This window comes from Pyxicephalus adspersus, chromosome 4 (genome assembly GCF_032062135.1).
Source record: "Pyxicephalus adspersus chromosome 4, UCB_Pads_2.0, whole genome shotgun sequence".
Lineage (NCBI taxonomy): Eukaryota > Metazoa > Chordata > Amphibia > Anura > Pyxicephalidae > Pyxicephalus > Pyxicephalus adspersus.
Genome location: NC_092861.1, coordinates 35,008,663 through 35,033,599, shown reverse-complemented (window position 1 = coordinate 35,033,599; position 24,937 = coordinate 35,008,663). Strand labels below are relative to the sequence as shown.

At 38.7% G+C, this 24,937-nt stretch overlaps 1 protein-coding gene across 1 annotated transcript in view; it reads right to left on the bottom strand.

Moving 5' to 3' along the window:
• Positions 1-24,166, bottom strand: part of EPHA4 (EPH receptor A4) — a gene marked incomplete at its 3' end in the record, with an annotated part of 51,316 nt that extends 27,150 nt beyond the window's left edge. Inside the window, 4 exon segments of the mRNA XM_072407870.1 lie at positions 4,527-4,682; positions 18,207-18,870; positions 21,489-21,556; positions 24,018-24,166. Coding sequence (XP_072263971.1) covers positions 4,527-4,682; positions 18,207-18,870; positions 21,489-21,556; positions 24,018-24,108 — 979 coding nt within the window. The 5' untranslated portion in view covers positions 24,109-24,166.
• Positions 24,167-24,937: the final 771 nt, after the last annotated feature.

The window sequence follows — 24,937 nt, the reverse complement described above, 5'->3', positions numbered from 1 at the left end:
AATGCTAAGCTCACATTTTGTTTTCATTAAGCTGGGCAATTTTCTCAAGAGGACTTTGACGCAGCCCATTAAATTACAGTTTTCTGTTTCTCGGCTGGGCGAGTTTAGACTGGAGAGGGTGTGTGTCTCGAAGGCTCAGATTAGTTATAAGAACAGACACAGACAAGAAGCATAGCAAGGGGTTTCCTATTATTATTATTTTTATGCATTTCTTGATTGGAGAGGTGGTGACAAGGATATGCCCGGGGCAAAATTATTCATTTCTTTTTCATAAACAGAAACAAACACTTCAGGATCTAAAGGACAACCTGAGTGTGCAGGCAAAGATTTGTTCAATATTTGTTTTTATTATGTAAAACAATAAAGGGTCAGTTTCTAATACCAAATTTCAGTGGATAATTATTTGGTGAAAACTCAATTATTTGCCCTTTAACATTTTCTTATACCAACAGAACCAACAGAATTTCAGGACAAAGCCTTACTTGCCTATACAAAAATGGGATGCCTAACAAACAAAAATGAAGTTATTTAGAATATGGTTGCATAGATATAAAATGTACTAAATGTATAAAACCATAAAATGTACTAAATGTATAAAACCATACTTAACAAGACAGTAAGTAAGGTAAAGGATGCAGTAATCCAGGGCAACAAACCAAAAATCACATTATTTTTCTGCGTGCTTTCTTTGCTTCTTTAACCTGAACTATTATTGACTGATCTAAGCTGTAACACTGCATACTATGATTGCTTGTTGTCTTAATAAAAAAAGCTCGAGTGTCTTCTTTGCCTATACAAAGTCTATAATAATGTGCATTAGCTGAGGTTTGGGCAACCTGGGATGTAGATAAAACACTTTAAATTATCTAGTAAGATTTACAAGCTGGTAAATTAACATTTGGACATGGGTGAATGAGAAGGATTCATCACTCAGTACAGAAAGCAATAAGCAGCACTGAGACGGGTTTTTGTCTTCGTTTGCAAGTATGCCAAGAAAGGCAGGAAAGTAGCTGCCGATTGATAAATAAAGTAGCAGCGTGTGACAGTTGTAAAAACAAGTTCCGCGCTCTCCCTCTTCAGATAATAACTTCAGCTGGCATGTCCCAAGTATAGGAAGTGAGGAATGACCCTAAATGGAAGACCATGGGGCTAAGCTGGTTCTTCTACACACATTAAACACCCACATGCAACCTGCAGCTTTGGTTGTCTAAAACAACTCTGGGGTCAAGATTAACTGCCTTTAAAATAGTTGACTTTATGCTCCTGCCATAAGTTTACTGTGTGCTTTACTACATTGCTGGACAAATCTAGCACCTAGGTGGCCAAAACCCTATAAAAAGTAAATGCTGTTGCCTTTCTGGGACATTATAATGAAACAGTCAAGCAGGCGATTCAATACATCTAAATGTCTGCTATTGGTATTCACCACAGGCTTACTAGGGCATATGTTTGGTATTTACTACACTAACAGCCTAAAAGACAAATGAGAACTTTGTGATCCAATACAAAATAAGTTGTTCTAATAAAGCACAATAATGACGTTGGTAGTAACGAAACTCAAAGCAACCAGGTCTCACTTTACTGAATGTTATCAAAAACATGCTTTCTCATTGTTTGCTATGGGCTTTCGCACTGAACACATGACTCTTCGTCTCACCAAATAAAGTCAAGCTAGAGTCTCAAACCTCATACCTAAGAATTATAAATAAGGAAAACAATCCTTATAGAGAGGTGATCATGAATAGAAGAGAAGTGAGTGTTTTTGTAAATGGCAGTCATCCTTTACAAAGAATTTATGAAGCAATGGTATGCAGTTCAGGGCATTACAACCTGCAATTAATCCACCATTCCCCAGGGGCTCTCAAGGTTCTCTACAATACTGAAGTACAATTCCTAATACAATTGTGGAAGGCTAAACTTTTACAAAGGGGATTCCTATTAAACCAATGACACCATAAACTCTCTAGGTCAAAACAGCTCACAAAGAAGCAGCTGGCTCTTTTGGCTTAAATTACTATGTGTTTCTTATACCTTGAGAACTCTGAGAACCTCAGACAGATGTGCCAGCAGTCTACTGCAAAGCTAATTAATTGTGTCCATCCGTTCAAGTGCTGATGAGATGTACTCGAGGTGATGACAGAAAGGCTTCTACTGTAGATGATCTGAAGTACTAACTGGACCAAGAGCTGCAAAAATGACATACTACCTGATCAAACAATGCCTAAATGTAAGCTGAAAAAAATTCCAGTTAGGAATAGTTTGGGAATTGTGGGCAATGGTTGCTCCATGTAAAACCACAAGACTAATAATAAGGATTGCAGTACACTGTTAATGAAATGCTATTCCACTCCCTATAAAGGTTTGAGCATCCGAAAATTCTCTTACTATTTCAGGGAATTAGTTCCATAAATTAACTCTGAATTTTAACTGACCAACTTATGTGACATCCCCATTCCCCAGTGGTGTATGATGGACTGCTCATGACAAATGTAAAACATATTAAGCTTTGATGAATCTAGCTATATGAATAAAATTACCATTTTCCCTCTGTTAGCTTTTTAAAAGGAAATATTTTCCGTATTTGTAAGACGTGAGTTATTCCTCAGTGCTTTTAAAGGTTCCCCTTTGTGTCATAAGGCCGGTTCATAACATAGATCATCCTGCGCACACATAAAACTTCACGTTCAGTTACGGTCTCCTACCCAATGTACACTACAAGCAAAAGCACTATGCTTTGTTTCACCGCTAACCACCATCCTTGCCTAGGATTTTGCTGCAGCTGAATCAGTGATGCAGGCACCCCTGGAGAAAATACCAGGCATTGCAGATTCCCTGATAATTGCTTTTGTGCTGTTCTGTACGTGCTTCAGAGGCAGTGAAAAGAGAATTTCAGATGAAGGTTAAAAACCAAAAGGAATGGCAAGAGATGAGAATTTAGGGTAATATAGCCTTAACTCTTCTCCTACTGGAATGGCTGTGGATTCCTGCACTGCAGATACTTCCAGCAGTGAAGAAATATCGTCTGCACGAATGAATCCCGCTGAGAGACGTTCACCGCACAGAAGCCAGCAAGAAATGCTTGCTTTCATCCTTGACCTTGGGATCGAATGAAGGTTGCCCGGGTTTCTCAATCTGCCCTTACATTTCAACAAGCTGGCTCTCGGCGGCAGCAGTGGAATTCACAGGCAGGTTCTACCAGTCATTTCATTAGAGTTCATTACGCGGATAACTGTCAAGATGCATTAGAGGAAGCCACTGAGATTAATAGGGTGCAATGGCCATTTAAAAACAATATCATTTCTTGAAGAAGCAACAGCCCGAACATCAAATCTTATTATTCAAAGGAAAAAAATTAGATGGGAAAGACTCCATCAGTGGCAGAAGAATGTAGCTGATGGATTTACTGACCAAGCACACAATACAAAACAAAGAAACTGATACAGACTGCTGGCACGCGGATTTAATAATATGAAAGGGACAGAATCAGTAACATATTTCTGGCTCTATATAGGATATAGAACATTAATCATTTTTTTCTAAGCTTTCTCTATTCTGGTCCTCTTGTGTATAGGTTTGATACAAAGTAGGTATTACAATGGGATCAATTTAAAAACTAATGTCATTAACATAAACAACAACTATTGTAAAGACAAAAAGTGATTTACATTTTGGCCATTTATGGATATTTCATGGCCTTGCTCTACGTTCATTATTAAACATTAGCACTCCTGAGTCAATGAATATGTAGATTCACAAAAATAATTACTGACTTATTCAATACATAAGGCCCTATTAGAAAATGTGAAAATGTGTGTTACTGTTTAATGTAACAACTTATAGTAACTGAGATCTGAATGGCTTCTATGAGTTTCTGCACTTGATCATTGTCAATGAACTTTGCATTGCTTTATTCTTGAAACCCAATCTGTTTACCAGTTACAGGGAACTATTTTTAGTTAAAGCATAAGGCATATCATTGATAAAAGAACACGCACATCTGAGCATGATAAAGGTTTGTGTTACAATTTTTTGTTATAGCTAAGAATTCCCAGACTCCAAAAAAAACAAAGTTTGAATTAGAATGTATGACCTAAAGGCAAGTGACAAATTCAGCTGGTTCAATAAAAAATGGATAGTGTTGACCGGGCGAAATACCTTCATAGCAATATTTCTGCTAAAATGAATATGTCCATGGCATTTGCTCCACAGGACCATAAAGCAGCTGATATGACAATGACCGTCCTTATACCGAGCCCAAGCTAAGGGGTCAGCAGGGCTGTGGGAACCACGTAACTGTGCTGAGATTAGTGCAACATAAACCCACTGAGCACGACGGGTGATACCTACAGCAATACCCTTGTGCATGTGACAGCTGCTGTCAAGTATCTGATATATTTTCATAGGGGGAGTATGAATTCTACTGTAGAAAGAAGACAAATACTAAAATGACAGAAGAAACTAATATTCTACACATTATGACTTCAGTCTCACTTTCCCTAAAAAGATTAAAGCAGTAAGAGACTTACGAGTGCAAGGCATGGATGCAGGGTCACTGTCTGCTCGAAAATAGCCCCTATCACATGTGCAGGAGGTAGAGCCTTCACGAAGAGCAAAGCTGTGCGGAGGACATTTGGAACATGAGGCATCCGATGAGAGGGCCTTGTAATATCCAGCTTTACAGGCTGTGGAAGAGACATTTAAAAGGGTTAATTCAATAAAAAATGAAAAGTAAAAACACAACATAAAAAGTCAAGTGATAGCAATCCTTTTTTTAGGTGGACTTATGCCCCTTCCTTAATTCACTACATTATAAACTATTCCAATACACATAAAATAAAAGCTTTTTATTAGTACCCAAAGTACTTATCAGTAGAAACTATTGCAGGGGTATATTTTAAACATGTCCTGGTATAAAAATATAACCACACCACAAAAAAGGAGATGCACTGCTTAAAAAATCTGACTGATGCTGGTTGGAAAGCCAGTTATTTTTCTCTTCTTTTAACAAAATACCCTAGTATCACTTTTATATGAGTCTGTTGGAATTTTGATTCACTCAGTATGAATAGTGAGCCAGGCAACCTCTATTGTTTATCCGTACAGCCCCCTGGAAAAATATCAGGGTCCCCTGATCCAGAACATGCACGGTACATTGCTTAGTGCTTGATGACTTGCTAGGTGTTTGATTAGCTTCTCTTGAAAACTGACCCATGGGAGAAATTGATAAGAGTCAAAAACCACAGCTTGGCAGACAGATGAGGTTGGGTCAGGCCCCTATCCCCACATCAAACACAACCTTATCCCCCTGCACGCAGAATACCAACCCAGTGGAGAGAGCCTGTCATTCAACCGTCAAAGATAAACAAAGACAGCTTGTGTACAGCCAGCAACTGTATGCGAGAAGGCCTCACTTTCCTCCTTTGGACCTGACAACATTTTAAATACGGCTGAATGAACACAGTCAGCCTCTATATTTACTGCTGCTTGCATGTTCAGAAGGAACAAAATGGCCCCGTGGAATATATGCTTCATTTTAGAGCAAGTCAGCGTACTATTTCTGCCTGCAAAGCAGATAGTTAGGCAAAACATAGCCATGATTTTACAAAAATAAATACAGTTTGGCCAGTATTTTTATTATGTGTAAATTAGCGGAAGGAGCAATGTATATCTAAAGCCAAATCTTATTTTTTTTATTTTCGATAGGACAAACCATTGTAAGTGGAACTTTTTTTAGAGTGACTATTTTTGGGACGCCAACACCTCCTCATTTCCAATATACATACAAGTGAAACTGGGTGCTAGACATCACCATCCACCAGTAAGGATGCACTGTGAGCATGATTGGTCCACCCTGAGAGAAAATGTAATATATTTTAAAAAAACTTTTAATTATATTAATCATCATAATAATTGAACTTAAAATCTTCTATCGACACAGATTTGCTATCTTTTTGATCACCAGTCTTTGGCTAAAAACTTGGCCAGAATATTTCTTTGTTTCCTGTTGTGAACTATGGAAACCCCAACAGAGCGTTGTAGTTGTGGTCAATGCTGTAAGTTATGTTACAACGAGTATACCCAATAAAGGATGTTCTTTGCTTATGGATCTTGCTTGTCATGTGACAGGGACACTCATTAAGTGTGTGTGATGCTATTGTGGCCTTTATTGTGTCCTGTTAATACATTCTCCCACCAAATCCCTATTCTCTATGTCACAAATTAAAGTCTTTGGTGCGTGCTTAATGCTGTCCCTTTTTTTTGTCCCCGGCCCTTTCTGCTGAGGATTTGCTGCGTAAGACTGTGGGGAATGAGGAGGAGGAAAGGGGTTATTGCCAGAGCTTTAGGTCCATCCTTCTTTGTCCCCAGCTTAGTTCACATGTTCTATACAAGCCCTAAATTCAATATATCTGGCACAGCTTTGATGAGTTTTCTTCCCTCTTTTTCATCACCAAACAAAAGAAGATCCACAACCCAGATGACAGAGCAGCAGCACCGGGTTAAGGTTTAGGATCAAGCCTGGTGAGAAAAAGGGTTCAAAAACAACAGAAGGATTCTACAACGCGCTGACCTGTCCCTATGGATCAGACTAATCTGGATGCACACTCACATATTCACCCAAATGAAGTGACCTTTCAATTTTTAGGCCCAAGTATCTCATAAAGAATTTATGAATGCTTGACCGGCAGCTTAACCTAACATCTACATGGTATCAAGTATCATCGTATTTATTAACACAGTGCAAAAAGTTTAGATGATTGGTAAAATAACTATATATTATAAACAGACTTCTATCCTAATGTTCGTTGTTATCGCTATGATTTACTAAACAACTGTAGGAATATTTATTTCTCATTGACTTCTCCCATCTTTTGTGGGATCTCACTGCTTTTCGACCTTTTGGTTTTTTTTTTACAGAAATTGCAATAGTGAACCCCCTTTAGATTCTAGTAATTTCTCCTAAGCAGAACATGGAACTTAAACCAGGAATAGATTTTGGGCCATCAGCTGCCAAGACACGATTAGTAGCTAATGGTTGAGGGTGAGGTTGGTTGTCTATCAGTAGGTGACTTTAACATTAAAACAAATGATACCTTTTAAGACACATTTACTGTATGAATATTAAACATATATGCATATATATCTGACAGACTAGCAACTAATGTACCAAATGAACACCATGCAAATCAGAAAGTGCAGGCAGAGATAAGCTCCATAATTTTAAATCCAACAATTTATATATTCAGTTTTCTTGGAATCGTTTGACTTCTGTGTTACAGTATCGATGCATTATGCACACTTTGATTTATACAAATGATAAACATGTATTCAACACTTAAAAAAACACATTTTACCAAACTTAAGGAACAAACCAGTCGCTGGCTTGTGACTATATTTTAGAAAAACGACATAAAGCCGAAATACTTTAGATGCTAGCAGGCTGTCACCGAGATCAAGAAAATGAAAATGCCAAACTACATAACTCCTTCAAGAGCTGAATCTGATTTCTAAGAGGCTTGAAAAGCTCAGTTTGATAGAAGGCGTTTAACAGTGTCCTGTATGCAGCAAAGGAAAAAATGACAGCGCAGATTTCTTGGGTGCCCATGCTTCCCGCTAATTAATTGGTGAACTGCTGAGTGACAACTGCTAATCCTGTTATCTGAAGCCCTTTCCTCTGAATCACCACCCCTGGGGAGAGGAACAAGCGCTCTGTCCTCTGTCATTGCTTTAAATAATTTGTTATGTCTATACTACAGAATCCTGGAGATTGCGCTTGGTTTTTTTTTGTATGATAACTGCATTTATTTTATTGGTCACAGCAATCCTACATGCAAGTTAGTACTCTGGCAAAGTGCCTGTATCAATATCCACCTTGATAAAGAAGAAGGACAAATAATTAGGTTTTATCATCAGCATTTGTCACTGTATTTGTTATATATTTGTATATTCGGCACCATTGGACACATATCTAGTATAACTGGACCACCAAGTAAGAGCCTTTGTGCAGCTGCATAGTCCACCACTGGATCCGGAAAGCCTTAATAGAAGGCCTACTAGATGCCTAATAATAGACAGAAATCATCCAATATAATATAAAGCTGTAAGTAGAATAATGCTTTGTTTTAAGCCATGATAAAAAAAACAGAGCTGTCCTGAGCCAATACAGTATCATAAATGGTATGTGGGATAGCACTGAAATTGCCCCAGCAGAAATGAGGTTACATCAGATCAGCTCAGCTCAAAACCCTTCCTAACAAACTGTACAGCCCTCACTAAGCAATCTGTTCAAAAGACGCAATCGTCAGAGCTGTAGGAATCAGCTGTTGTTAGCAAAGCGTTGGCAGAACAAAGTTTTCCAGCTCTACAGCCGGAAAAAAAATTCTCTCTCTAGGTTCGGCACCACTGATTTTTCCATCAGTAAATAACACTTTGCTGAACTTAACCCGTTCTGCATCTGACTACCTCTGTGATTCTCCAAAACCAACATAGGATACTGAAACCAATATGATACTGCGGTTTAAAATTGGAATAATATAAGGATTATTGCTGTTTCCACCTATGGAGACTTCTTTAACCTTAAGGACCAATAAACCTAAAAAAAAAAGTTACTTTTGTCTATTATCAACCATTCCGTGTCAAAAGCTTATATGAATTTTTCTATATTTTATTTATTCCTGATAAATTTGATCCAAAAACTTTCTTTTTTTATTATATATATCAAATAGAACGAACAACATTATTAGAATAATCTGAAATGACCTCTGGTTCCCACAGAAGTCCCTTTTCTAAGTCGTCACACTTTTGTAATTAGCATTGTGCATTTTATTTTGGAGAAAAAGGAAAAGCTACCCCTGTGGTCCACCCTAAATTTTGTGCCCAAAATACTAGAACTGACCCCAGTACCTCTTTCCACCCATTGCTCCTATTTTTCTCTGTGCATGACACTAGCTATGGGAAGACATAGTAGCCATGATAGATTATAACATTTCCTGCCCACCCTTTGCCTGGTTTAGCTCAAATGGGTGGTCTTCCATAATAAGAAAAGAAAAATCAGTCTAATATATTTCAAAGGGTTGTGTGTCCTGCTGACATTTTTATGGGGACTGTGAAATGCCTCAACCATTTGTTCTAAAAAGCTATTTGTAACTTGCTTCTGTCCTCTGTGTAAGGGGGATGTGAAATGTGAATAAATGTCCATGTTACCATAATGTAGCTCTGAAACGAATCTACAGCAACCTGTACCCTAATATTGTAATGTTATGAGTGGGCACTTTAAGGTAGTATAGATGCCTGTATGTCACACCAGCTCATGACAAGAAGATGAAATGCAGTAGAGCAGGTTGCATCCTGTGACTCAGCTTTTGCACTATAAAATGCAGATTATTGTAAAAATTAGGTGTTCAGGAATGCCGACAGTAAAGTTGACCTAATAACTTTTGTATGACTTTATGGCATAGAGTATACAAGCACAGAGAAAGTATCTGTTTTTTATCCTGATATATTGGGGAAGGACTAGAACCCAATGTATCCTCCTAGGTTTAAAGACTATAATGAATAGGCTTACACAGTATTAGTATTAGTTAGTGTTTTAATCAAATGATGTCTCTTGACTAAGTAATTATATTTCTAAAAAAATGTCAGCCTTCAACATATATTAACCTGCCCTTTCTAACCCTATCATCAAACAATATACCAAGGATCATAATGGGGCCGATGACCTGTTATATGGATAGTAAGAGAAGGCCTTCTGCGGCCACAATGTATTCTTTATACAGAGATGAAAACATGCAGACAAATGTTGAATATAATTAAAGTCCTTCATAAACGAAACAAGCAATAATCCTCTGGTTGGCTTCTATTATTTTGCTGCATTTAATATTGAAACCACCAATCGATATCAGACATGCCAACACAACCTACTTCATTGTCCAGTTCAATATTTACCTCTTTTGTAAACCTGAATGCAACTAATGAATTGATGTGAAAGGACTGTTATAAATAAATAATTCATTGAGGAAATGTAAATTGGGTAAAAGTAAGAGAACAGGTTAGACCAATGGCTGCTATGATAAAATGGCTCAGCTTGGCATCTCTGCGGTTTTCCAGGTAGTAAAAAAAATAGCTCTTAAACGACACAAAGAGCATTGCTTGAATGGCGTGTTATAATAGTCAATCAATCTGAATAAAGATTGTATGAAATCCCGGAATTCTCAGTACGGCACGGTATTGTGCGTTGGAACAAGCTGTAATTTCAGTTAATGTGGCTTAGTATTGATTATACATCTCACAGTACATTAAGATATGAGGAACTCCTAACATCAGTGTGAATTCCTTCTTATCTGAGCACAATAATGATAAGCACTGGATAGAAATGTGGCTTTGTAGAGGAATCCCTTGCCCTGAGACAGGGCATAGTGCCAGGACAGCACACAGGTACATTCCTCATCCTTCTACACTCTCATTTCCTATGCAGAGAGAAGACCTGGCTGCAGACATGTTATCGTCTCAGTTCACAGGGTTATTAACGAGCTTGGTGCGACCCTCGGAACTGGGCGCTGTGTAAATCAACCTCTGTACAACCAGGCAGATAATGAAGCAGCAGTTTCTCAGGCATGAAACAAGGGGGCAGAGAACCCTGGGAGGATTTAATGTTGCAGTCTCTCCAAGGACAGAAGTCAGCCAATACCAATCATAGGTGACAGATGCCATTTTCACAGAAATAAGAGAACTACAAGCTTTTATGAGTGCAGCCAAGCAGAAGAAAGCTCTATACAACTAATGTGCCCAGTTACAACACAAGTTCTATGCAGCTTCACCACAAATGTGTCCAAGAGTTAGAGGGTGGAGGAAATTACTGATATAAAGACCACACAATGCATCAATATAGAAATATAATAAAGATAATATATAAATATAACAAGAATAGTCTGATACAGCTTGAGTTTGTAAATACGAATATACCTTAGAGTGGTAAATGAATTATTTTCACAAAATTTGCTTACGTTCCATGGAATATCTCTTCCTATCCAGTTAGCATTAGATTATTTTTATTGGCCTTTGTTTCTACTTTGCCTTCACCGTCCTTGATGTATTTCAATGAACAGTTAACTGGCCCCATGCTTTTTCTTGGTCACTAACTGTGAGGATTTAGGCCAGAGACACGAAAACTAGCATTATTAATGGCAGGTCAATATAACAGCCGCTGGATTTAATTTGCAAGTTTTGTAAGAGAAAATGACCACTTGTGAAGCATTCACTTTAATATCACCATGTCCTCCATTACCCTGAAGCTGTTTTACATATAGCAGACCAGTTTTCCATTTACTGGTACACTACAACATAAGGATAATGGTCTGAGCTCCCTATATATAGATGTAACCTGAGCAGTGCAAAGCAGACTTTGTATCATAAATGGAGCAGACAGGGCCATTGAACGGAACATGTTTGAAAGACAAGTAGAAGATAATATTCCTATTATGACTGTGACCTACCCTTGGGCTGACAAATAGCACTTTCTGGCTATTTTTCTTTTTGTCTTGATTTATGATTTTAGCTTAGCACCTGTTCCTCTATGTAACCCAGTTTCCACTGAGTACAGACCCATTACCATTCAGTCTAATTATTTGACAATAGGGCAGTCATGTTTGTCCATACAGGGCCAGGCACCCGTTGTGACACACACATATGTAGTTGTCCTAATTATTCCATACATGTAGCCATTTTGTAGGTTAAATAGCACAGAAGCCACTAAAGAGATAGTCATAAAAACGTAAAGACCTTCTCCCTCACTATTTTCCCCCACCTGTGTATTGGAGGGACTAGGAAATGGAGTATTTTGCCCACTCTGCAAAACAAAATATATGCACCTCTGACTAGCTTGGTATCAGGACCCACACAAGCCAACCAGATGCCTCCATTCATTTGTTTTGAAGAAGATCAAAAATTATGCAAGCTAACCAATCCTGATATATATAGACAAATTTCATTTTTTTTCTAAACTAATTACACTACAAGGAAAATATAAAGCAGTTATTTTTGATCATAATCATCTAGATTATAATTTCTCGAAAAAAGTTTATGGAATTCAGAGCTTAGTTTAGAAAGCAATGTGTCCATGTGTTTGGATTACGTGCGTATTATATTAGCAACAATTGTTGCATGAATTTTGTTGTTGTTCCCATAATCCATTTAAACAGGAGACAAACATGTAATGAATTGTGAGATCTCCCAGGAGGGCCTGAGTGCTAAAAAATAGCAAGGAATTCTTATCAGCAAGGAGCCAACTAGCAGTAATAGGAAGAGTAACACAAATACAGAGGAAGGAAGTAGTTTTTGTGTTTCTACAACACAAACCATGTACTTAATCTGCAGTATGAGAACAAGGGAAGACTCTTCTACAAAATATTAAAAGCTCAGCGTCAAAGGTGGTGCAATATGGAGCCACCCTTCTCAGCCTGTTACACCCTCCACCCAGGATTCCAGGCTCTGAATCACCGGACACCTCACATGCATGGATAAACAAAAATGGCTTATTCTTCTGGCAACAACCTGCTGATTACCCAAGGATCACAGAATCTTACTAAAAATCTAGAGGTTAAGATGAGGGCTATGACTTGGATGCCGTTATTGCCTTCTGCCAAATTCAGACACAGTTTGTCTCCAAACTACAAAAATATTGAGATAGCTTATAAAAGAAGCCAATAATCCTTCCAGGAACATTTATTGAAATGTATGCTAAACCCCACCACTCGGCAGTGTACAGTATAACATACTTCTATGTGGCCATGCTGTCATGAACACATACGGTAGATGTCAAAGGGAAAAAAATAGCAGTTGTATAACCTAACACTGTGCTGCAGGTCTTTTACTCTCAGCCAGCTGTATGGATCTATGCAGCAGATTAGGTGGAGAATCTGGCTGCACATTCTGGCAGGCATGTTTTTATTCCCTTTAATACTACACATGAAAATGCTTGTGCAAGAGCAGATTGTTCATAAAGGAACAATCACAAAAAAAGGGAAAAACACTTTAAGTAAGCATGCATAAATGCCACTGTAACCAATAAAAAGGTCTATTCTTGCTCACATTAATGTTAACCCCTACACAGCCTAATTATGCCTATGCAGCCAGTTTAAGCTTTTTTGTCTGGAAATCGTTAACTATAATACACAGTCCCCACTATAAATCATAACACAACCCTGTTTTGCCAGGCAAGTCTTCACCTTATTGATTTATGTACTGGAAGGAGAAACAATATTTATTCCACAATGTTCTCATTTGATTGCTCTCTAGGTTTCTGGTTCTTGGGAAGCTTGTTGAATTAAAATAAAAATGACATCCTCTTTTCCAAGCACAGACAGATCATCTGGACACATTTCTTCCAGTATCCAGTGCCAGAAATCTGCGGCGAGGGTGAAGGTGGCACAGCAGAGAAAAGAGAATGCCAAAAACAGAAAGCAGATGGGGGTGATTAAAAAAAGAGAGGCACAGGAAAACAGAAAGAGTATTGATTCAAGGGAAGCATTGACATGCTAATTTATTTGCAATGGTCCTGCTCGTTTTGGTCCATTGCTGGCACACTTCGAAAAGGAGACGAAGTTTCAATAGTTGATGAAGTCTGTTTTATTTTTCACCATTGCTGCTCAGACACAGAGTAAACTTGAACGGGAAACAAATTGTATGAGGAGGGGTGGATTAGCCTTGGGGGTGCCCGTGGGACACTGGAAAATCCCTTCTAAACCTGCCACAAAGCAAAACTGCTGAAAGCTGGTAATATAATTCCCCGTTTGCTGTCCCTGGAGAGTAAGGCTTCTTTACATCTACCTGTTCTAAAAATATATGTTGGAAAATTCATTAGGTTAACGGCACCACCCAGCCCATAACCAATGCCCTGACTATGGAAAGTAATCAGATCTGCACTATATTAATATTATGATGTTTCCAGGGATTCCAAAATGAGGGTCACTATAGCAGCAAAATGGTTGGAGATGTTTGAAAAACCTGGATTAATTGCCTGCTCATTTGGAGCTTGTGTAAAACAACAAGCTACAAAGCCTAAAAACATAAATATTGTATGTTTTTCAACTAATATATATATGTATGACCAAAGGTGAGTCAATAGGCATCTTATGGCCTTCAAAGGTCAGGAACTACTAGTCTCGGCAATATGTGCCAACTTCTAGGGTTCCCAAATAGTGTGCTGAGTAATATGGATATGGTAAATGTTCCCAACAGGCATGCATGCCAAAAAATATAGCAGGAGGGGATACAAATCAACTGATCCTAAATATATTTCTGTAGGAAGCAAGGAATCCTCATGTCACACATGAGTCATGCTGACATCATTTATGTGTATGTTGTGCAGCGAGGGTAAACCAGGCAATTTATTGCCATCAAAACACGTTGATGTAAGTTTAGGAGGTAAAAAAATCATCATGAATATGTATTCCATCCCAAGGCCAAAGTGGGGCGCCCAGTTGTGCCAGTACTTTTAACCTTCCTATATTTTAACCTACCTTTTAAACCTTCCTATATTTCCACTGCTCTAAAACCATGAGCCAGGACTTCACACTGATAGGAATAAAAAACTTAGATCGCCTCAGCGAGCCTGTTTGGCGTTCTAATTACTGTTTATCCTGCGGATAGCCTCTTATTAAAAAGTGAATAAATGCAAACCCCCACAATCCTCCCTCCTGCCATAGAAAATCCCCTGACAAAGTCGTGAAGGCCTGTAAAGCAAAATATAAAGCAGTAACACTAGGTACAGTCCATTGTGAGCCCCCTCACAGGAGGTGGGTTGTAATGGGAAACAAAAAGAGCAGGGAGGACCCCTTGGTACTGAACTTAGGGGAGAAAAAGGGAAAGAATATATTTGCATCAGATCACAGGCAAGCAGGTCTTCAGAAAGTACAGAAAAAGGTTCCGGCCTTATAATATTATCATCCCCTTTCAGAAATGGAAACGTTCAGATATGAAGTAGTGGGAGGAAGCTGTCTGTGTAACATACAAGGAATCCTATATAATATGTAAATGAGAAATGCAGCAGAAGAATAAAAGATGCTCCAAAAACAGCTGACAATCTCCATTCATGAGAGCGAGCGGAAGAGTGGAAAGCAGGAGGACATACTTCCTAGCAAGCAAACATGGTTTCCCAGGCAGCATTAGGAGTAGGGAGATAAGACTTGTAAATATTCATGATGTGAACAAGTAGTTATGCAAATTGTTGTTTGCAAATCTGAATTTTATTCACCTGCTGCTCTTTTGAAAAATGTGGGGAATACAACTAGGCAACTGAGGAAGGAAATTTTATTTGCCAGGCACATAAGCTACTGGGGGTCAGTATAATGGAGACAAAGAAAGTATCTACGTTTTCATTAAACTTGCTCAACACTGCAATGGGGGTATGATTGCTAGAATTTGATTACTTCAGAGGACATTTTTTTTTAAGAATTTGGTCAAGGAAAAAGTATCCTTCAATCAGTTGTCAGAAACATATGTATTAACATATACATAATAATATAGTCTAATTTTCCTTTGATTTCACTGCAGTGTTCTACAATGTGAGAATAACAAACTGAAGATATAGGCTATAAACAACCAGAGTCTTCCTTAGAACCTTTAAACCTGCCCAAGAAAAATGTTGGGATAAACCAAGTTATTCCTACTAATAGTATGCTACATGTGGGAAGGCCTAATACCCCAATTCTGAACATTAGGTATAGTATGTATCTAACAAATACAAATTTCAATGTAAAACAAAACAATGTGCATGAGTAAGTTGGCAGATATCATTACCATGACTAAAAGCATTGAGTTATACATTTTAAAAACACTTTTAGTAACCTGAGTCGCAGACTGCATGACCAGCCTCTAAACTTCTAAATATAACAATATAATTCATAGATGTTTCTAATTACCATAACTGCTTGTTGTGCATGTATTTTATGTAGGTGTGTACAGGACATTTAAATGATTACTATTTATAAGGATAATTGCACCAAACATGACGATTATCTTCTCAATCACCTGGGAAAAGGATGAGTGACCTCAATCAATCAATCAATCAAGAAATCAATGTATTGCTGACTATTGCTGACTATCCTGGGCCAATGGAGTTCCTTTGAAAAGCCTTCAGGTTGGAGATTCCCTGTCCCTGACCCTTGTCCATTGACACTCAGCAGGTCTTTGTCAAACTGAAGATCTTAATCAATCTTGGCCTGTGACTAGGGAATGACAAGAGAAAGATAGATGAGGGATTGAGTGACCCAAGAACCTCCCTCTTGTCTTCAGTCTGCTAGGATCCAACCTCCTAAGGACAATCAAGGAACAACCTGCTGGCAGGGGTCACAACCTCCAGGCTGGTGCATCTTTCTTATCCTCTCAAAGGGGCAATTAATTCTCCTCAAATCCACACCCAAAGCTCTTATTTCTATAAGAACTGAGTCCAAACTGGACACTGAAGAGGTTGATCCCAACAGACTTCATGAATGGAGTAAATTTAATATTTAGAAAAGAAGCTTGACATGAATGAGTGTATCTGCTAGGTCAGCAATGGTGGACAGCCAGCCAAATGGTGGATGGTATGCCAGATGCCGACCCCATGAGATGTAATGCAAGAACAAAAAAAAAAATTGTGAAGTTGGAATCCATTAATCATCATGATGCATGTCTATTAAACATACATTTACATATATATATATATATATATATATCTACATACATATATATATATATATATATATATATATCTACATACATATATATATATATTACACTTTAATTGGCCTCCTCACTTTCATGTGCCCACTAATTATCTCTTTCCGCAGGACACCATCTGACAAAGCCTTTGCAGCCTGGATCAATTTGAGGCTGGTGCCATAAATCCCTCACAGAAGAGCTGAACCCGAAGTAATTTGCTGAAAGACCTGTGAGAGGATTATGGTGCTTTGGGCCACAAAGGAGTGCCAAAGCTCATAAGAGCCTGCACAGTTTTTTCTGTTAAACAGACCACAGACAACCTGTTGCTTCTTAGAAAGATCCATTCTCTTTACCAGTCAGTAACTTGGCCAAAAGAAGGATTTATTTATTCCGGTGTCATTTTAAGAAAATAAAGTTGCGCCATCCTAAAGCCACAAGCCAAGGTTAGGTCTCTCAAGGAACAGCAACCACTGGTGTGAGCTGCCAGCCACTGTGCCAAAAACAATGCAACCTAATTTACCACAGAGAAAACAGAATAGGAAATGGATTGCCGTGCTCTTAGACAGGTCCAGCACTGGAAGCCATAAAACAAGGCCTTGTGCAAGTGTCTAGACTTCAGTACAGAGCTGCCCTGGAGCCAAGATACATATTGCTGTGAGCTGAGACAAGGGCCTTTTCAGGTGTATGACATACACAGGAGGCTACTGTGCTCTGCACACATATACACAATTACAAATATGTGCACATAAAGGCCACAACCAAAGTCACTAAGGCTATTCTCCTCTATCCTACTATCCCCAGCTTCTGGAAATGATTATCGTTTAAACATTTACAAAAAAGTAATCATTTATTAATCCCACACAAACATATTTTTGAAATTTCTCTGTTTGTAGAAAGTTTATTATAACAAGACCGTATGTATCATTCTACAACCCTCAAGTTTCGCATAGTTCACATACCAACAGTAAATTCTTTTAAAAATCATTTGGAATGTGGTATTCTAATATACAAAATCAATGTTTGAGGTGGTCAGTTATGGAGTGGGTGTCCTAAGCAAATGTTTTATATCTCTGTTTAACATTTGGAGTAATAAAAATTCCATAAACTTTTAACATTGGTGAAATTTATTAAAATATTTTCCATTAAAGGTAGATTACAGTGCTGCCTCTTGAAAACTAAGTAAACTAGGAGAAGATGATGCAGCGAATAGTATATGATACTGGGTTCCTAGATTACCCTTTTGCCATTCTAGTCCTATAGGATGGTGAATTCACTGTCATCTGTGCAGAAGCAGCCTCTGAATATGTCTCCCTGCCTTCTGCCATGCCATTTGTTCGAGTTATGCCTTGTGCCAGCCCTGCCACCTGGACCTCTTGGCCTTGTGTGTGCAACCCTTCTGTCAACAGCCCTCCCAAGGGACCTGCTAATTAATGGCTTGTTTCCATTCATCTTATGGCACTTTCAATTACACTAATATACACCAGATGAAAACATACAGTTTAGGCGCTTACCTTGACAGCCCCCATTGCGCTCTTCATACCCGGCATTACACAGACAGTTCCCAATAGGCACCAGCCACTCGCCATCAGCTCCACAGTACATTTTAGGCACATCTTTCTCCTCTGAGTTATTGACGCAAGATCCCCTAACTTCCACCAGTGAGGAGGTGTCAGAACCTGTGATGGTATCAGGAAACTGGGCCAGGTTCCGAACAGTTAATGGACACTTCTTGTAGAAAACACGGACAGACACAAGAGCGATGCAAGCTCCCACATCCTGAAAGGCCAGGTAGAATCCTTTCTTGCTGAGTGGACCTACATCCCTGACCTCTGTGTTGAGCTTCATTATTCGGTCTCCAATGTCCACCTGGGTGAAGCTTTCATCAGCAGCTATAGTGTCAATTTTCACAAACTGGGTTTCCCGGATAAAACGTTCCTTATCACTGTTTGATTCATAATAGTACAGATTAAAGGTCTCCTTGCAAGTTCCCATCACGCCAGGTAAACTATTACAGTCTCTTAGGGTGAACTTAATCTCAACATACACCCTCTGTGCCCCACTTCGGGGGATCCAGTCAGTCCGTAACCAGTTGTTCTGGCTTGATTCCATTACGTTGCAAACCTGATAGGTTCGTATAGGAGTGTTTTTCTCATCCATGATACTCACTTCTTCCCACTGTAATAAAACAAAAAAATCTAAATATAGCTTTCCCACCTTGATTAGCACCTGCAATTGACTATTGTGATATATGTAAACCACATAATACAAAGCACAGCATAGATCAGTGATGATGTGTAATGCCCACTAATTTATAAAAAGGCTTATCTGTAAATGATAAGTTCTAGTTGTTACTGGTTGCATCACAAACATATTTAGTGATTCTAAATATGTACTTTAAAAAAGACTATATTATTAATTTTTTATGCTAGGCTACAGAGGTAAATGAAGCACAGCTTTTGGAATCAAAGCAATATCAGACAAGTACTGTCACATAAAAAAATATATTTAAACAAAAATTCAATTTTTAACCTAATACTATACCCCTAGACAGATGCAAGCAGTTCAGCTGGCAACCAAATCTTTCAATACTGCCTCCTGTTGGTCACAGAGCGGATATGACATTTACCAGAGGCAGTAAGAAAATCAAGCTATAAAAACCTTAGCTGTTCTTATCAACCAATCTGTGCAATTCAAATAAGGTCATATTCACACAAGCTGAATGTACCTGAACTACCACTATATCTACATGTCATCAGCTGGATTTACTTCCATACAGAGATTTTGTACACTGTATGTAAATGTGTGTCTCATATATTTGAATTTATAAAGCACTAACAAAATATGCAGCACTGTACAATTAATACCTACTAAGTAAAATGTCTCCTATTTAGATCTGCTAAACTTCATAATAAAATATGGTGCAGATCAAAGAAGTAGCCTGAATGTACATTGTAAAAGAAGATGCAATCTTCTGAGGATCCCTGTCTGTCCATGTACTATTAAATTTTTCACCAGCAGTATAAAAATAGCATGCATGCGTCTGCTGGGCTTGGAGAAAACTGTCATGTCCGTAGGGAGACAGGAAAGTGGCAAGTGAAATCAGCGTCACATAAACATTACTGCAGCCCTGACACTCTCAATATTACCGGTAATGCAAGACATTCATATTATGTCAATTTATAAGTCAATGTCAAACTTATATGTCTATTTATAAGAAAAGATTGCAAAACACAGAGTGTAATATAAGCAGAAATAAAGGATTTGTCTGTGGGATGCTGAATATGCCAATATGTGACAAGCATCAGTGCAGGTTAAAGTAAAATTTGTAGTAGCTCTGCTTGATGACTTCAAGTTGAAATATAAAATTTCCTGGATAAAACAAGAAAACATTCTTTATGCATGCAAACTATGAGGCCTTACTAATAAGTTATATAAACCAAAGTGCAGATTTGTAAAGCATTAGACTATCCAAGGTTTATGTTTCACTAATATAAAATACAGCAACCCTATTTTAAAAAATGTGGGCCAATTAAACAATTCTAGAATACTTTGTGCATGGTATTAATAGATTTTAGCATGTATTATGTTCTTCAAGGTCAACCCAAGCGACATTGTTAGACTCTTTCCACGATACTTCTAGCCCTTGGTAAACAGAATGAGCGATTGTCCCATTGTATTGCCCCTGTGTGGGAATAGGATCGGCTGCGTCTGAACAAAAGTTCCATAGGGTAAAAAAAAGTGATGCATTCTGATTACTGCAGCAGTCTGATGTAAATATAAGCCGCTTTCGGGTGCCAGTCTGCCACTGGCATCTGCTATGACTATTAAGGGATCATGTGATATACTAAAATCAATAGGAAACTAGAGCTGGTTATATATTTTATTCTTATTTTTAGACTATTTCTATCACAATCTAGGCCCAGAGTCACATCTCAAGACTGAATATTTCATGCATAGGTGTCTTCTTCTGTATCACTGCCTGTTCCAGGTAATGTTATCCTTAAAATGTAACAACGAAGCCAATGCTTCATGTTATAGGATCTTCCGTGCCCTGTATAAAATATATGTGCATGCCCTGAAATTGCCCGTGTTAGCAAGCTGTACATTTTCCATGCTTTGCTATAAAGCAGAGATAAAAGCTCTCCAAATACCATGGCATTTCATGAGTATGCTTACCATTATTAAACTTTGTTCTGCTCACTGATATATAGGTTAAATAGCTAACGTAGATGCTGCCAAGGTATTTTTATCACTAAAGAATGCTTGGCAAACTGAATAAAACCAAAGTATATTGTAAAAAAAATATTCCTCTAGCTGAGTAATTGTATTTCCGCAGCTACGAAATATACAGATAATGTGTTTGTTTTTTTAGCAAAGATCAGCTGAATGTAACAATCCTGGAAGCTGATTGGTTACTATAGGTTGCAGGAAACCCTTGCTCCCTCCTTTATTGGCTATTGGTTCCCCACAATTATAAGGAACAAATAGTAACAAATTCCCATAGCTTTACAAAAGGTATTCAATTACCAATTTCAGGCCTCTATTCACTTTTATCTTATTTTTTCCTAAAAAGAAAACAATTTACATTTTTTTTTTACTTTTAGTTGTCAATCAATCTATAATGACTATTCCCCTAAAATATTAGGTTTCAGGCCCACAAAAGGTAATTGATACGGAGGGCCACTGATGTATTAGGCCTCTCTGCACAATCAACCAAAAATGAGCCTTTCTGAATAGCAAAGAGGGCCAATCATCCCATTAAACCCCCTAATTGTACCAAATCGAGGACTTACCCCTCCTTCTACTGGACTGGCAATCCAGCCAAGCTCTCCCTGCACAGACCTGGAATCCAAGAGGGTAACTGAAAGAAAAGAGCGGGTATACCGTGAGTGACATGGACGGGAAATGCAGCACAATAGTCTATGATTGAGAACCATCTTGGAATGCTACACAGAAATAAGGAACGTTACATCAAAGCTTGCATTATACTGTTCAAATATTTCTCTAACATATGTCAATATTTGTAAATAAATATAAATGTATGGATTTGTTTTATTCACATGGCATTGTGGACAAATGGCACTGTTCTGCTAATAGATAAATGAATGAAATGGTTCTAGATTTTCTATCAACATATTGATAATTTGTCACATTTATACAATTCTGATGATGTGCTGACAAATGAGTGAAAATAACCCCCATCATATCAGGGGTTTCTAACTAGTTCCCCAGCTCTAATCAATATGTTTAACACAAGAATGTTGCAGAACAATTCAGATACTGTGGACCATATAGTGAAAGTCATAGGAGGTATGTACAATCCATCAATCATTGGTACAGTTGCAGCTCCATGCTAAAATCCCTGCACAGATAAATACACATATATATAGAAAGTCATCGCTTATATCTGTGAATCGATTCACACTTTTATCTGAGATTTTTGGAAGCCACAATAGCTAGTTGGGATTTAAAAGTCTCTTTGCATCTGATCGGTGATGATGTAATTCTCCTTGGTGACATTTTTTTGCACAAATCTGTACCCATCTTAAATTTCCCTTGATTTAGTAAAGAAAAAAAAAATCCTGCATTCCACCTCCTGCAATCTGCTGTGAAGCAATCTACATCCATCTAGATTCTTATAAGGTAGATTGGAGCTACAAAAGAGAACAATGGGGCTCAATTTATACAAAAAGAGGGGAATAAGGGGAGAGAGGAGGGTGAACGTGATCAGCATTCAAAACCATAGAACTCCTTGTGTGCGAGAGAGAAGCCAAAGGTTCTACAGCAACTTTATGGCAGGCAAGTTCACCAAACATATATATAGGAAACCAGGGATGCCACGGCATAATGATGGCACATGTATGGTATCCATTACAATACACTGGCATGGCGAGAGATCCCAGGCAATGCAGCCATATGTAGAATACATGGAGATAGATAGATAGATAGATAGATAGATAGATAGATAGATAGATAGATAGATAGATAGATAGATAGGCAGCTACTTCTATCTAGATTATCCCACATTACAATCAGTTTCATGCTTCATTTATTCAGATCCATAGATTGATAAATGTATGATAGATGAATAGATAGATAGGTAAGTACTAGAGTATACATTTAAAGCAAAATTTCCCCATTTGAGGTTTCATCTAATACATAGATCCATAGATAGAGAGATTGAAAGGCAAGCCATCGGTGGAGTATCCAGCATTCCCAGTTTTGGCAACATTTACAGATCCATGGATACAGAAATAGATTTATTGGAAAATGCTTCTGGCTAGAGTATTCACTATTTAAAAGGAAAAAAGTCCCAATTTTGGGCTGCATTAGAGCAGATCCATGGAGGGATTTAGAAAGAATAGAAAGATTGGTAATTACTTCTACTTCGTGTATCCAACATTTAAAGAACAACAGATCCAATCTTAGGTTGCAACTCATCAGATCCATGGATAAAGGATAGAAAGCAGAACATTGGGTGGTACTTCTTACTATAGGTTCCATCATTTAAAGCTAGCAGCCCCATTGTGGGGCACAGCAGATGAAGCTGTAGGGATAGTATAGGGACCATGATGGGGGTGGAATAGGGACTATCACAGGGGTGGTATAGGGAATATTACAGGAATGGTATAGGGACTATCACAGGGGTGGTATAGGGAATATTACAGGAATGGTATAGGGACTATCACAGGGGTGGTATAGGGACTATGATAGGAATGTAATAGGGACTATCACAGGGATACACAGGGGTGGCATTGCAGGGATTGTGTAGGGTTGGCATCATAGGGGTGGCAGTGTAATAAATGGCAGATCTCCCCGGGACATGCTATATAAGATTTGCCCCCAGTATTGGGGTAGCAGGGAGTTTTGTGATCTTGGTATATTCCGGGGTCGGTGTTGTACAGGGCACATATAATACCATAATGTGAGATGGGTGATGGCACCCAGTCCACACATCGGTGACACCGCTGATCGGCAATGTTAGAGGTCTATAGTGGGGACACATGTGGATGTCATAGACTATAAGAGAAGAACACAAAGCCCAGGAATAATAGGACAAAGTTTGTAGTTGGAGCAGACGGGGCAGCCCGTGTCCGGTTGGTATCCATACAATCATACACTAGCCCCGTCTATCTAGATCGTCCATAGAGATCGTACAGCGATCCTCCCGTGACATACTCCAACTTGCTGTCCATCCAAAGTGATCTTCTGTCCGGGAAATCTCCATAGATCCAGTACGATCCTGTGTACAAAGTGTGGGGTCACCATTCCAAGACACCCCGTCTATAGAATCCGATTGCTGCTTGTAATCCCAGGCTTACCTTCACTGGCCGGGTAAATCCTAGATCCTGTTACTGCCGAACACATCCCAAAGAGAAGGGAATACAAGAGGCACTGTACAATCCCAGCCATGGTGGCTGCCCGAGGTGTAGATGATGACTGCACACACACACTGCCCGCTCCGCTTCCCTCAGATATCCCAGCGGAATAAATGCTTCAAGTTTTAGTGCGGCTGCAAGACATTGCCAAGGGGGCGGGGCTTCACTACTCCTTCTTCCCCCCCCGTCCTGCTCCTTCCCGTCACTCAACACTCACACAGCCAATCATTTACAGGCGAGGGCGGGTTTGTGTGGCCACGCCCCGTTTACCTGGACTGGCCGGTCAGTAGCAGAGTGGCTGGGGAAGAGAGCGGTCCGGAGGGCAGAGTGCGGATATATCAGCTCTAATTCCATATAGTGCTAAATTATCAATCAATTCTAACATATACTGACCTCACATTACCTGTCTGGTGAGGGTGTTACAAGTCAGAGCACAATGAGGTGACGCAATTCCCCCTGGGGGGTATATTAGACACATTTCCTTCCTATTACATTCACCTTGATTGATTGTTCGCACTTTGCAAGGGTGATAAAAAATACGAATATAATCCTCATTAGATCTCTTAGATTGCAAGCTTCTTTGGCCTCTTTTTCTCTTGTCATTGGTTGTATCTGTCTGTCGTTTGTAACCCATATTTATTGTACAGCGCTGCGTAATATGTTGGCGCTATATAAATCCTGTTTAATAATAAATTGCAAGCTCCTTTGGCAAGGGTCCTCTCCTCCTATGTCTGTATCTGTCTGTCATTTGTAACCCCTATTTAATGTACAGAGCTGCATTATATGTAGGCGCCATATACAGTATGATAATAATAATCTGTAATGCACTGCTATGTGTCCCTTCTGTATAGTGGCCCCCTTAT